The sequence below is a fragment of the Orycteropus afer genome, unplaced genomic scaffold (assembly GCF_000298275.1).
Source record: "Orycteropus afer afer isolate SDZICR_OR568_19922 unplaced genomic scaffold, OryAfe1.0 scaffold00064, whole genome shotgun sequence".
In the NCBI taxonomy this organism is placed as follows: domain Eukaryota; kingdom Metazoa; phylum Chordata; class Mammalia; order Tubulidentata; family Orycteropodidae; genus Orycteropus; species Orycteropus afer.
Genome location: NW_006921651.1, coordinates 9,624,150 through 9,639,261, shown reverse-complemented (window position 1 = coordinate 9,639,261; position 15,112 = coordinate 9,624,150). Strand labels below are relative to the sequence as shown.

Here is a 15,112-nt window from a genome sequence, read left to right as displayed (position 1 = left end):
GGATCACGGCCTAGTGAGCCCCGTGGGCAGTTCCGCTCCTTACTCCTGTGGGGATCACGGCCTAGTGAGCCCCGTGGGCAGTTCCACTCCTTACTGTGAGGTCACTGTCAGCAGCAGCACACAGTGACAGCTGGACCTCAGAGGCTTCCGGGTTCCACCTCCTGCCCTCCCCCTGAATTTTATTCCTTTTCTCATTTATCTTAGTAACACTTTGAACAAAATAAAAAATCTTTCTATAGAAGCACTGCATAACCCCCCCAAAAAACCCAAACTCAACCGCTGTCAAGTCCTTTCAACTCATAGCGACCCCTCCTTGGGTTTCCGAGGCAGTATCACTACGGAAGTAGATTGCCCAGTCGTCTTCCGAGGAGTGGCTGATGGGTTTGAACCGCCAGCCTTCTGGTTAGCAGTCAAATGCCTTGGGCACTGTGCCACCAGAGTTCCTCATAGAAGCACCACATAGTCATTGTAAACAAAACCAAACCAAAAATACATACAAGCAAGAAGACAACAGACATTCATAACCTTGTCCCTTCCCAAGAGCAGCCACTTCCCTGATGGGGTAAGTACAGATGCATGATTGAAAAGAAAAATACGAAGTTTTTTTTTTCTCCAAAGTAAATTTTATTTGAAATTAAAAAAGAAAATGTGGTGGTTGTTGAGAAGCTACACAGCAGAACATCCACCAAAACCCAACCATTTCTACGCGTCCAGTTCGGTGACATCGCTGTGTTCTTCAAGCCGTGAGGGATGGGCTGTGCTTCACTGACTGCTGTGTAATGTGCTGAGACACTTTTCCCTTCTCATCATGCAAGTAACATACACTTATTCTAGGCAATTTGGAGGTTATGTAGTAAAAGAAGAGAAAAATAAGCCTGTAATCTTACCACCCAGAAATCACCACCGTTAAAGCATTTGGGAAAATTCCCTTCTGGTATTTTATTTGAAAAACATTTTTAAAGGTGTTCTGTTGGTGCCAAATACTTTCTTATGTGTACAATACCGGGCACAGGCCTGCTGTTGCCACGGTCACCCCCATCATCCTGGTTCCTGTGGAAAGTCAAGTCTCTGAGGGCTGGGTGATGAGCTGGGTCAGGGAGGGTGTGGGCCAGGCGCTGGGTGGTCTGTGAGGGGTTTCCAGGGGTTGTTCTGTAGTCTGGGCCATAAGCCAAAGGGCAGGAAGACACCTCTCACTCAGCTCTTTCTCCTTTTCAGCCCCTGAAGCCCAGAGAGAGACTGTGTTTGTGTGTGCTTCGTGTAACCAGACCTTGAGCAAGTGAGAAGAGAGGCCAGGGTGCAGCGGGGCCCTGGGCCCTGGTCCCTGGGCCCAGCAGTAGATCCTCACTCTCCCCACCCCTAGCCCCATGTGGCGTGTGCTGGGCCAAGGTGCCCTGGATACTAGGTAGGCTTCCTCATCTTCCCCTTGCTATCTCCAGCTAGGTACTGAAGCTGTTCCCACTCTTTGGATGGCCGGTTGTGGCTGCCCTGAAAACCCAGAGCAGTGAGGAGCCCCTGAAGGGTCCTGCATGTTTGCCTAACTGTGTCCTGGGCTGAGTCTGGGAAGCCCAGGACAAGCAGGGCTGGGCGGGGAATAAAAGCTAGAGGGCAGCAGCGAGCTAGGCCTGGTCTCCACTAGGATCACTGATGATCAGGGCCAGACGGACTGTTCACGGGAATTCTAGGGGCCCTGAGATTGCAAAAGAGGCTCTCCTCCTGCTGGGTCTTGTGGTAGGCCCTTGACCTCAGAGCGCCTGCAGAAGGGCTTGGTCGTGCCAGGCCACAGTGCTGCTGCTTGACTGTCCCTCCAGGCATCAGGGTCTGATCATTTCCCCATCAGAGGGTGTGGCCAAGGCTTAGGAGACCAGAAGTGCTTCTAGAAGCAGGGTTGAAGTTCCCAGTGTTCCCCAAAGGAGAATGTGTATAGGAGGGGCTAGCAGAGTCAGTCCTTCAGTATTAAGTGAAGCAAAGCCTAGGGGAGCCCCAGGAGCTGAAGGGACCTCAACCCCACCTTGCAGAGATCCTGCCTGGCTAGTCTCAGCCTCGCTGTCCTCGGCTCTGCCGGGCAGCTGCAGGGCGCTCGGATCATTCCTCCTGCCCCAGAACGTGGGGCAGCCTCTCTGTTTGCCTGGACTGTACACCAGGTGAGCGGAACAGAGTCCTGAAGCCCTTGACTCTTGACCCTTGATCCTTGGGGGCTTGGGAAGTGTAGGATTTGGCTGGGATCTTAGTTGCGGAAAAAAGCCACTTGGGGTTCCCCATCTTCTTCCCAACAATTTCACGTTCACTTCTGGATGCCTGGGGATTCAGGTGTTTCTCCCAAAGCCATGAGCTGGCTCAGGTGCCCCTCCCCAACCCCCTCCCCTGGAGCTGCCCTGCCTTTTTGAAGTATTTATTTATTTATTTCATGGTTTCTGGGAACTTGTGGTACAAGGAATGGGATGAGGAGAATGGGGGCTTTTCCTACCCTGGGATTCTTCCCTGAAGTCATGGGCTTCCTGGGACCCAGACCCCATAGGAGGCTGAGATGTTTCTATACCCTAAGCAGGGACCCAGGGAGGCAGATCAGGGAGACAAGAAACCCATCCCGGGCCACCTTTCTTGCCAGACCAGCCAGTCTAGCTGGGGCTCAGCAGTTGGGCAGGCTCTAGGCCAGTCGAGGTGCAAGTCCCTGGGGACCAGGCAGGCCTTGGCATCCCCCTTCATGGCTCCTTGGTCCAGTTCGGAGATGAGAGTTTAGAGTCCTGGCCTTTATCTACACTGGAGAGGAACAAAAAGGATCTCTGTGTATGTGGGGAATTGTCAATAAAAAGGCCTCGAGCGTCTGAAGTTTCCATCCTGGTCCTTGTGCAGGCCCTTCCTGGAGGCTGAGCACCCAGATTTCTGGCAGCTCTGCCAAGACAGCAGGACAGGCCCTGGTGGGCCCATTAGTGCAAGGGCTGAGGCTGCGTCCTGGCCTGGCGCGCACCGTGGCTGAGAGGAGGGAGGCTGTGCCTTGCATGCCCAGCTCATGTTGGTCACACTGATCTGAGATTCCGTCTCGTGACCAGATTGTAAGGGCCAGGGCTGGGGATCGGAACTTGGACCTGCTGAGCAATACAGGCTTCTGAATAGAAAGATTGAGCTAATCTCTCTGGGAGAGCAAGAAAGGGTCAACCACCAGGGAGGCTGAGAGACGTAGGAAAGGGGATGAGGAGTATAAGGAGATCCTGAGAGCTGGGATGGGTTGGGCCTTTTGGGTGCTGGGCACTGTGGTAAGTGCTTTATACACATCATCTCATTCAGTCCTCATAGTGACCCCAGGAGCTCTGGTAGCATAGTGCCTGAGGCACATGACGGTTCAAGCCCACCAGCCACTCCTCGGAAGGAAGATTGGGCAATCTACTTCCGTAGTGATAACTACCTCGGAAACCCAAGGAGGGGTCGCTATGAGTCGGGGCGACTTGACGGCACATAACAGCAACACAACAAGGGTAGGGGAGGGTGAATCAAAAAAAATAAAAAGGGTCAAAGCTTTAGCAGAGGTGGCTCAGAGAGGAACAGTAAGGATCTTGGGAGGAAGGGAAATTGGGCATAGTGCCTAAGACACTTGACTGCCAACTAAAAGGCTGGTGGTTCAAACCCACCAGCCACTCCTCAGAAGGAAGATGGGGCAATCTACTTCCGTAGTGATACTGCCTCGGAAACCCAAGGAGCGGTCGCTGTGAGTCGGGTCCGACTCGATGGCACATAACAACAACAAGCAAAAGATGAGACCCGCGATGGCGGCTTACCAGTGTTGAGGCGGGGCTGCGGCCAGCTCTACTGTGGAGGGTGTTCTGAGGGAGCCTGGAGGGTAGGTCAGTTGGAAGGATGTGCGGTATGAGTTACAGAGGTCAGAGAAGCACGGGATCCCACCAGCTTTAGACAGGAAAGTTGGGGGCTGCTGCCTTGTCCCCTTGATGTCTTGTGAGGGGCTCAGTATGAGCAGGCAAGGGACAGGCAACTTTAAAATACAGGTACCAATGGGGAGACAAAGCCGCAGAGAGATTGACAGGGTTGAATGGTGCCTCTCCAGTGGCCGGGCCAATGCACAGAGGACCTGAACATGGAATGGTCTGCAAGGCCAACTGTCCATTCTAGAGTTTTGTACCTGCTTTAAAAGATGTGTCCCCATTTGCTGTCAGACACCCAGCGGGAGGGGATGCCACAGGGGGTTCACCTACAGCCCTGGAGCCTGTTGGAGCTGCTGCCACCTGGCTCGGGGCTCAGGGTTCAGCTGATCCTGTTTGTGTTTGGTGGTGGTGGTGGGAGTAGCCTCCGGTGAGCACCAGCAGACTTGGACCTGGCAGTGGTTTCTGGGGTCTCTGGAGCTTGTGGCCCTTGACCAGCTGGCCCTTGGGCTAAAGCCAAAGGAAGTTCCATTTTCATCCTCTGGTCTCCTGGGGACCTTTAGGCCACCCCTTTTGAGGAGCTCTGGCTACAGCATCCATCCTGCAGCTGGTGGCCTTGAAGATGATAATACCTACGTTTATTGAGCACTTGTGCCAGGCATCATGCTGAGTGCGTGACCTCATTTAAACTTCATGGCATTCCCCACAGGTAGGCTCTGTTCTTAACTCCACTTTACAGGGGAGTAGCTGAGGCTCAGGGAGGCTAAGTAACCTGCCACAGGTACAGGCCAGTAAGTGGTGGAGCCAGGATGTGAATTGTGCCATGGTGGTTTGTAGATGCCTCCTGAGAGAAACTCGGATGAACATAGCAGTCCTAGTGTCACTCTCCTCTCTGTCCTGCCTGCCCTTTCTAACCCCAGGAGCTTCTGAGCCACCGAGCTAACGGGGGAGGGGCCTGCCCCTAAGCACACTGCCCCCCCAGTCCATCCTGCCCTAGGCAAATGGGCTCAGCCTCCAGGGGAACAGAAGCAGCTTTGTAGCAGGAGCTCCCCCAGCTTCCAGCCCCACCTCACCACCTCCCTTGGCTGGGTCAGTCTCAACACCCCAGAGCAGCACATTCCATTCTCTGGCACAGCTGGGGGCTGGGGGTTCCCCGTGGCCAGGCCTGCTAGCTTCACAGCCCAAGCAGAGCCTGCTGTCCACGCTGGGACCCAGCCACACACATTCCAGCAGCAACACCCCCCACGTTGGATTTCCCAAGGAATGAACTTTAGCCAGGATTTCAGCCGACTAAACAGTTGTGGGATGTGAGCTTCCTTTGTGAGGACCAGAGGCTAGAGGCTGGCGGGGCTGAGCGGGGCGTCGGGTGGGTGTCAGGAGAAAAGCCACCGTGGGAGGCTGGCCCTCTGCCTCATTCTGGGTCCTTGGAGTGAGATGGGAGCCAGGATCCCAGAAGTCTTCCTATAAGGCAATGGTGAAGAGCATGGGGTCAAATCCTAGCTCCACCATGTAAAATGTGTGACCTCTAGCAAGTTACTTCTCTGAGCCTCAGCCACCTCATCATTAAAATGGAGATGATAATAGTACCCACCTCAAAGGGCTATTGGGAGGCTTCATGTGGCTGATACTTACTGGTTGTATTCCATGTCTTTCTAAAGTCAGCTTACATATCATCTAGGAATGTATTTTTTGAAGCTAAAACCCCAAATGTATGTTCCCCTACCTGTTCTGAAAGTAATAATTCTGGCTTTTAGGGCAGATGCTCCTGCCCTTTCCCTGCCTACCTGCCAATAGTGTTTCTTAGTTGATTAATGAGTCAATTAGGAATTTGTTGAGCACCCATGATGTGCAGGCACTATGTCAGGTCATGGCCTTTGGTTAATAAAAATACTAATTGCTGTTTAATGAACATCTTCTACATGCAGGGCATGGTTTCCAGGTACTTTTCATTCATTTTCCTGCTTCATACTCAGCAACCCTGTGTTCTGGTTACCTAGTATCGCTCTAACAGAAATACCACAAATGGGATGGCCTTAACAAACAGGAGTTTATTCTCTCACAGTTTGGAGACTTAAGTCCAAGTTCAAAGTGCCAGGCTCTAGGGGCTGTGTGAAAGCCCCTTGATCTTGGGCTTCAGCTCTGCCTCTAGCTCATGGCCCACTGAAGCTAGAGGCATTTCTTCACTCAGGCAGCTATTGGCCACTGAGGCTAACAAGCCCAAGGTCGACAAATAAAATGGCACAGTTCCGAATGTTGCCAAACCACATGGCAGGCCATTAATTTAAATTGTAAGTCCCAAGGTCGGCAGAGCATGGCAGGCTGCTGAACAACAACATGGCTACATGCAGGGTCCAAGCTTGCCATAAGCTAGAGACTATTCCCCCAGGCTTCTGCTTATATACAGGAAGCAGACCACATCCCTAGGGCAGCTACTCAGCTGCTCATAGTAGATTCCACCATGGAATTGATTACTAGTCTCATCATGGGAAATAATCAATCCAGCTGCCCAGCCACTCAACCAGGCCCAGCCAAGTTGACACACAAACTTAACCACCACAATATCTTGAGTGCTAGTTGCCTACTCTCATCCTTCCTCCATTACTAATAGAGGGAGCTCTGGTTGTATAGTGCCTAAGGCATTTGACTGCTAACCATGAAGGCTGGAGGTTCAAACCCACCAGCCACTCCTCAGAAGGAAGGTTGGGTGATGTACTTCTGTAGTGATACCGCCTTGGAAACCCGAGGAGGGGTTGCTATGAGTCGGATCTGACTCGACAGCACTGAGGTTTTTTTTTTTTTTTTTTTAATTAATAGAATTTCACTCTGGACCCAACTGATAAACTTGATTTCCCCTGCTTGCTTGCAACATGGGGTGGCCCTGTGATGTAATTCTGGCCAGTGAGAGGTTAAGTGCAAATCTACCAGGTGGGACTTGTTGGGAAATTGCTATTTCCATCATTAAAAAGGCCACAGGCAGCTGGTATGTGGCTTTTTGCTCTGATCCCTTGCTCTTTTGCTGCCTGGAATGTGGCTGAGAAGTTGGGAGCAGAAGGTGGCACCATCTTGTAACCATGAGAACAGAAGCCACAGAGCAGGAAGACAGGAGTTGGACGTTGCCGGCCCAGAAGGACAGCTGTGGCAGCCCTGGACAGCCCACCGCCAGCCCACTTGGGGTTTCTGGTCCAGGCAGTCAGATGCAACCTTTTACTGAAACACTCAGCCTGGGATGTTCTCTCTGGCAGCATCAGCTGTAGATCTCTGGGCCCACCTTGTGGTGAGGTGGGAAGAAGGGTTTTGTGACTGGAAGAAATAACAGGTGGGGCTCAGGCCTGGCAGGACCTCCCTGGTCTTTGTGAGGATTCTTCTCTGGCCCCAGGAGAGATTTCTGGGTGGTCTGGCAGATGTTTTGGGGTGGGGGGCACAGCAGATACTACCAAGCAGGGTCCTGACCCCTTTGTGGGGGTGAGTGAGCGAGGAATGACTTCCTGGGTCTTTCTGGCATGGCTAAGGGAGCACCTTGCCCCTCTCCCACTCCCTCTCACTGGCTGCCAGCACCTGACAGAGGTCAGTATTGTACTCTGGCCAGAAGCTGGCCTGGAGTCCTGTGTGTTCAGTGGAAAAATAATCCCTGGACCTGGTTGACCATAGAAGTGTCTGTAAATATTTGGTCGGGGCAGGAGGCTGGGAGACAAGGGAGGAGATTCAGGGAGCCAGGTGAGCTGGGCAGGGTTTGAGTGAGGGTGGATGGTAGGAGCTTCCTCAGAGGCGAGGAGAAACAAGTAGGCGTCTGCCACCCCTGACCTGCAGGGAGGCCGCCTACTGTCCAGGGGATGGGTTCTGGGCAGGTGGTAAGACCACCTGTTGGCTAGACCTGAGGGGTGCATAGCTCGTACTGGCCCCACAAAAGAATTCAGGCCTGTCTTCTCTGGAGATGTCATTTTCCTCCACTCTCTGAGACAGAGCTCTCTGAGAGCTGCTGAAGCCAGCGTTGCCCTCATCCCAAGAGAAGGAGGCTCATTGGTCTTGCAGGAGCAGCAGACCTTCAGACAGGCCCTGGCATCCCAGCTCCACCCCTCCTGGTGAAGAGAGGTCCTGACTCTGACCCACGGCTCTCAGTTCATCTGCCTTGCTCCTCAACATCTGCTGACTCTCCCTTCCTCCGGGGAACTCTTTCCTGGCACCACCCCTCCCAGAATGCTAAACATTGGAGTAGTAGCAACCTCTTGCCTCCATTGCAAGCCTTCTCCCCTCTCTGTCTCTTCCACCTCAAGGCAGCAGCCCCCGCTAGCAAATCTGCTGCAAAAGATCTTTCTTAAGTGTTAAAAAACAAAGATGTCACTTGGAAGACTAAGATGTGCCTGACCCGAGCCATGGTGTTTTCCAGTGGCCTCATATACATGCTAAAGCTGGACAGTGAATAAGGAAGACTGAAGAAGAATTGATGCCTTTGAATGAAGATATTGGCAAAGAATATTAAATATACCAGGTGGTTCAAACCCACCAGCCACTCCTCAGAAGGAAGGTTGGGCAATCTACTTCCATAGTGATAGCGCCTCGGAAACCCGAGGGAGGGGTTGATGTGAGTCGGGCCTGATTCCATGGCACACAACAACAACAACAATAATAGACTGCCAGAAGAGTGAACAAATCTGTCTTGGAAGAAGTATAGCTGGAGTTGTCCTTAGAAGCAATGTCGGTGAGACTTTGTCTCACATACTGTGGACGTGTCATAAGGAGGGACCAGTCCCTGGAGAAGGACATCATGCTTGGTTAAGTAGAGGGTCAACAAAAAAGAGGAAGTCCCTCAATGAGATGGACTGACACAGTGGCTGCAACGATGGGCTCAAGCACAGCACGGGTTGTAAGGATGGCAGAAGACTGGGCAGTGTTTCATTGTTATATTAGGGTTGCTGAGTCACAACTGACTAGATGGCACCTAACAGCAACAACAGGGTGGGGCCCAGTGTTCTGTAAAGCTCCTAGATGATTCTAATGTTCCTATGTTAAAAATGCAGATTCTGTAGCAGGTCTGGGGTGAGGCCTGAGATGCATTTCTGACAAGTTCCCAGGTGATGCTGCTGGTCCAGGGACCACACTTGAGAAGCGTGGCTGTCACCATCTTAGCTCCTGTAGGTTAAGGCCAGTGCCAGGGGTGTTGGGAAGCTGCAGGGGGTAGCAGTGACACGGTTTAGGCCCCAAGCTCTTCAGAGCAAACCCTGTGGCCCAGGCTTCCTGGGCTCTTCAGGCCATTGCCCGGGTGTGGGACATGCTGTAGGACCATGGGAGTCTTCTGACCATGGGAGAAGGCTGGGAGCTCAGTTCCTGTTCCTCCTCAGGGGCTCCTTGGACAAAAGAACAGTTTCCCCATCCCTCATTTAGTGCACCGTGAGAGGGGTGCCCCTCTGTGCTCTCTGGAAACCCTACAAAAATCCAGGGCATGGCTCTTCTTGGGCATCCAAGTAAGTCTGTGTGGACAGGCAGAGGGCTAAGATGAGGGCTGCTTTTTAGAAGCCCATTCAAAACCTTCCTTTCCCCCCACCTCTTGGGATCCAAATGACCAAAGAAATCACCTGGTCAGGACCAAGTGTAGGTTTCTTTAATTAAAAACTTAAAAAACGAAAACAAAACAACACCCGAGCCCTACCTGCATCAGGTGTCTAGTACTATGGCCTCAGAGCAGTAGCAATAATTTACTCATCATTAGGGTAATAGGGACGCAGGTATGGAGGCTGTGCAGTGAGTCCAAGCAGTGATCCCGTGGAAGGGAAGTGTGCTCAGAGGCCGGAAGCAGAGTCTCACTCTGGAGTCCCCGGGAACTCTAGGCTCAGGGTGGGGAAGGCCGGGGTGTGTGGCTGGAGGGCTCTGTGACCCTGACTCCTTCCTTTGGGGGGCTCCTAGGAAGGCACAACACGTGGCAGTGGGGGAAGGTAACTGTCCTCATTAGCTCAGCCTGACATTGAGACCTCTCCATTTCCAAGGCTAGGCCTCACCAGCAGTAGAGGGGAGCAGACACCCCCAGCTCTGGATCCTCCTCCTCAGAGCACTTTGTCCACCCTCTCCTCCCTCTAGCTCTGTCTGCTTTTCTGAGACCCTGGGTTTTCCCCCAAAACGAGATAGTTCTGCATCTAAGAAAAGATGCCCAAGACCTCAGGGACACCGTGGTCAAGGAGCACAGTCCCCCGCTCTTATGTCCACCCTTTAGGACCTGTGGGGTCAGCCTGGAAGTGAGGTGAGGCCAGTTGGGGAGGAGGAGGCGGGAGCATGTCCCAGGGGCCGGGGGGCAGAGGGCAAGGCACAGCTAGTTGCCGGGACTGGGAGGGGCACCCTTCAGTGAGGTTCTGCGGCCCCATAGAAGAAGGGGTAGTAGAGGGAGCAGGGGTAGGAGAACATGAACTTGACCGCAAACTTCATCTCCTTGTTCTTCTTGTCCCAGCGGTAGACAGCCATGAGCAGCAGCTGTCCGTCCACCTTGCGGCCCATGACCAGGAAGCTGCCTGCCAGGCTGTCCAGCTGGGGGCAGGGGCAGCCTGCACCGTTCTTCATATGCAGCACCAGCCGCTTGGTGTCCTTGCGCTTCAGGGGCCCTGGCTTGAGCAGCTTCTTCTTCTTTTGGGCTCCAATCAGCTTCCGGTCCCCATTCTCTATCTTGATCTCCTTGATGCGCATTTTGACCACTGTGGGAGGGAGGGAGGGTCAGGGTGCGCTCAGGATGCTGGTGCCCCTTTAGTGCTGGACCTCTGCTCTGGTGGCTTGGGAGGGGTGAGCGTACGGCGTATATTTTACTGTTTATTTGGCTCCTCTCCTGTGCTGGGCTTTCATGGACAGTCTCTCATTCCACCCTGGAGGTACTGGGGAGGGCAGTGACCTGCCTGAATCGTGGAGTCTGCATTGGACCGAGGTCTGGGGACTCTTCTGACTTGGATTTCTGACCCATATGTGTGTGTGTGTGTGTGTGTGTGGAGATATGTGGGGTGTGCATATGGCATGACTGATTTGAGCAGTGGTGGGCAGGTAAATGTTTATTTAACACCCCATTCTGAGGCAAGGTGAGCCCGTTGTATACTGTTTTTCCCTGGGGCAAATACCCCGCCCCCGCCAGTCACATCACTGAACACCTAGATGGGCGGAGAGATGTACAACAGCTCTGTGGGTGTGCACCAGCTGCAGCACACACTGCAATGTGTGTGTGAGAGTGTAGGCGTAGTGTGTTATGTGTGTGTATATGAAAGCGTGTCTGTGCTATGTGTAGAGAGTGTGTGTGTGGGAGGGGGTGAGGGGAGGTGGTTGAAAGCAGGATTTGTGGCCAGAAAGTCACAGTCCAGGCCACTCGGAGGTGGTTGCAGAGAGGCCTGGGGAAGTCAGGCACTGGGGAGAGGGATTTCTGGGCCCAGCTACTCACTTGGGCCAGTCTCTGCCTTCTCCAGGCCTCTCTGCAAGCAGCCAGGAAGACAGAAGATAACTTTGCCCACTCAGGGAAGGGAGTTTTCATAAAATCGCTTTCTCTTTCCCTCTCTGATACCCACCCCCCACCCCCAGCACCCACACACCCTGCAACAGGAGTATTCTTTTTCCAAATAGACTAACTTTATAAAAGACACCTCCAAACTAAGGACCGTGTTCTTATCTCTTTCTTATACACAGGGAGGTGAAGACACAGTACAGGGAGTTAACCTGGCAAAGACCACGTGCTAGACTGTGTGGTTCATGCATGTGCCAGGCCTGACTGGACTGTTGGCTCTGCTTTCCCAGGAACGGGAAGCTCCATGATGACGCTGTGGGGACAGGTGACCAGCTTCCTGGCCAGAGGGGTGCTCAGTACTAGGTAGAGGTGCCCAGGAGTAAAGGTGCTGCACCCCCTGGGGCCCATCCATCTCTCCCTCCATCTCTGGGCTAAGCCTGCATCCCCCAAAGAGACAAATCTAGCTGCAGAGACCTCTCTAGACAGCGCCCAGGGGTGGCTGTAGGGGCCCTGGCTGGCAGTGGTCTCTAAAGTCTATGACCATGGCCTTGAGGGGGCACCTGAAACTCCTGAGGTGATAGGCAAAAAAAGACAGCAGATTGGTGGATGCCAGGGGATGGGTGGAGGGGGAAATGGGGAGTGACTGCTTAATGGGTACAGCTTCCCTTTTAAAGAGAGAAGAATGTGATAGATCAGAGTGATAAGAACCAGATTGGGGTAATGGTTGTACAACATTTGGAATGTACTAACTGCCACTTTAAAATGATGAATTTTATGTTATGTGCATACCACTTCAAAAACCAAACCAAACTCTGCCATCAAGTTGATTCTGATTCATAGCTACCTGCTTTGGGTTTCCGAGGCGATAAAGATTTATGGAAGTAGATTGCCCAGTCTTCCTTCTGTGGAGTGGTTGGTGGGTTTGAACTTCAACCTTCAGGTTAGCAGTCAAATGCTTTAGGCACTATGCCACCAGAGTTCCTTATTTTACATTTATATATTAAGAAGAGGTGCTCTTCTCTGGGGAGAAGATTCTTGCTTATCACCAGGTTCTGAAAGGGGTCCATGATGCCGAAAGTATGGGGCTTCCCTGTGGTGGGTGTGTGATTTTGGGTGTATCAGGGAGGAGGGGCTGGGTGTGGGGTGGCCGCTCAGGCCCATACTCACCGAAGTCACTGGAGCACATCTGTTCCATGAGGCCATCGGCACTGTGCTCCATCTCACATTGGGCGCAGATCTTGGTCACTGAGGAGAGGAGGCGGGGGTGGGGGGGAGAGGGGAAGCTGGTGAGGGGACCAGAGTCCAAGGATCCACTTGGGGTACAGGCTTCCCCACTTACAGTCACATGCCCCTCCCAAAGCTTCCACTTCCTCGTCAGGAAAGGATGGTGACATTGCCACCATCTGCCTGCTGAGTGGCTGTGAGAATTAAAAGGAGCGGTGCAGAGACAGAGCCACCTAGGTGGGCACAATGTCTGCCTCACAGCCTGGCAGCCACAGCCATCCTGTTCCTGGTCTGCCTCTCAGTTTTATCTCATTCAACCCACAGTCTGTGAAGCAGTTGTTGTTATTCCCGTTACAGAGAAAAGGAAACTCAGGCCCCGAGTGGTTACCCAAGCCTGGCAAAGCGTGAGAACCAGGATTTGGGACTCCCGGTCTGGTTCTGAGGTGGGGGTATTTTCAAGGTCTTTCTGGGAAAATCAAATGACGACAGGGTCAGGCAGGTAGGTGAACAAGTCAAGTTGGCCCCCAACCCAGTGAGATTAGCATTGTCAGAACTACTGACTTTTCAAAGGAAGCCAAAATTCTTAATTTTTTACATGAAATGTTTACATGAATATGTTAGCCATGCAGACATGTCTTCAAGCTGTTGCTGGTCCTCAGGCCACCATACTCATCCTCACCTTACCTCTGCTCAGCATCGCCTATGTCTCTGCCTCCAGGGAGGCCCCCATCACTGGGGAAAGGGGGGCTCAGAGAGGGTGGGGAGTGTGGAGGGCAGGGTCAGGTGGGATTTCTGTGCCCTCTGAATGGACCCCCCACATGGATCTCTGATGGGGTCTGATGCCACTGCCTCAACGGCCCCCTCTTCCCACCCTCCAGGAGATGAGGGTTTCTCTTCTTCCAGCCCTCCCCAGTCCCAGGACAGGCACCCAACATCGGCTGTCAGAGAGTGCATGGGTTGGGTAGAAGCAGGTGGCCTGGGCAGACTGCATGAGTGGGGTTAGCCCTGAGGGGTGGGATCCTGTATGGGGGGTAAATGATGTGGACCACTCTTGGACAACTGAATCTAGTTACTTTTCTGGGAGCCTGGTGGATATGCAAAAGAGGGAGCAGTGCTGCCCTAGGGTGAGTTCCTGCCATCGGGCGGCTTAGACGTCTGCATTAACAGCACAGGTGAGGCTTTCCTGCTCCATGACACTGTTTACCCTCCTGCCTGGGGCTCTAGGTGTCTAGGCAGGGGCTTACCTGGGCGGGGGGCGGGGCTTAGGAAGAGCCCACGGAGGAGCAGAGCGAATAGGAGGCTGAGACGGGAGAGAATGGGGTTACCAGACTTGGGGGCCGGGATTAGGATTTTTGAGGTTTCAGGAACTCTAGGTCGCTTTCTTTTATACTGATAGGGAAACCAAAGCTCGGAGAAGTTAAATAACTAGTCCCAGGGCTCCTTGTTAGGGGCTGAGCCTGGCTAATCGCCTTTTTCCTTCCAGAGGCTTACCCAAAGGCCTCCCAGCCCGGGGCACTGGGAAGATGGTGGGAGAACTTCCCCGGCGCAGAAAACCCGAGGGGGCGCATGTCTGTCTTCCGCTCTGTGTGGTCTCTTTCACCCCTCTCCTCCTCCCCGCCCCCTGCAAAGGTCCCAACCAGGAGTAGAGGCGATGCCTGCCTTGGCGCCCTGGTTCAGGGTTATGGAGGGGGTTGAAAGGCGTATTTAGCGACCATGGCATTCTCTGGCAGAGTGAGGCGTGAAGGCATTTATCCGGACGTGCCAGGATGGGGGGCGCAGATTGGGAGCGCCCCATGGATGCCTGCGACTTGAGGAGGTGGGCGCTGCGAGGGGTGTCTGAGGTCTGCAGGAACGGAGGTGGAGTAGGGAGAACCAGTAGGAATGTCCAGAGCCGCAGGGAGGCACTACTCAGGCATCTTGCCATGGGCAGGTGGGACAGCGGGAAGGCTGCGAGAATGCTGGCACGCAGGGCTAGGCGAAGACGTGTGTGTGTGTGTGTGTGTGTGTGTGTGTGTGTGTGTGTAGGGGTGGGCACCTATAGGGGCTCGCAGAGCTGCGCTATGGGGGCCGCGGGGAGCAGCATCTGTTTGGGGCCCGTGGGGCTGCGTGAAGGCTCAGGGTCAGTTCTCCCGCGCCCAGGCCGTCGGAGGGCGCGGGGGCGGCGATGGCTGCGCTACCTGGAGGCGCGGTGGCAGGCAGGTGCCCGTACTGCACGGCGATGCAGAGGTCGTTGTCCAGGGGGAACTTGTGGCAGTACAGCATCTCGGGCCAGGGGAAGCCGTAGGCCTCCATGAGCGGCGCGCAGCCGGCGCGCACCGCCTCGCACAGCGAGCGGCACGGGTAGATGGGTCGGTCGAGGCAGACGGGCGCGAAGAGCGAGCAGAGGAAGACCTGAGTGTCCGAGTGGCAGCGCTTCGCCAGCAGCGGCAGCCAGCTGCTCGCCTGCTGCTTCACCTCCGCCAGGCTCTCGTGCTCCAACAGGTTAGGCAGCCGCATGCGCTTGTAGCCCACCGTGTGGCAGAGCGGCAGGTCTGCGGGGATGTCGAGGCACTGCGGCGGC

The 15,112-nt window shown here is 53.9% G+C and overlaps 2 protein-coding genes across 2 annotated transcripts in view; one reads left to right on the top strand and one right to left on the bottom strand.

Annotated features, from left to right (window-relative positions):
* ZFYVE27 (zinc finger FYVE-type containing 27) overlaps positions 1-1,280 on the top strand; it is a 13,722-nt gene extending 12,442 nt beyond the window's left edge. The window contains exon 10 of the mRNA XM_042780820.1: positions 1,216-1,280. Within this exon, the coding sequence (XP_042636754.1) occupies positions 1,216-1,280 (65 nt within the window). The remainder of the gene's footprint in view (positions 1-1,215) is intronic.
* Positions 1,281-10,196: 8,916 nt separating this feature from the next.
* SFRP5 (secreted frizzled related protein 5) lies at positions 10,197-15,111 on the bottom strand (the record flags this gene model as incomplete). Its single annotated transcript, XM_007940041.1, has 3 exons — positions 10,197-10,543; positions 12,496-12,573; positions 14,730-15,111. Coding segments are annotated over 3 exons (807 nt in total), but the record flags the coding sequence as incomplete, so codon positions are not given.
* Between the last annotated feature and the right edge of the window lies 1 nt (position 15,112).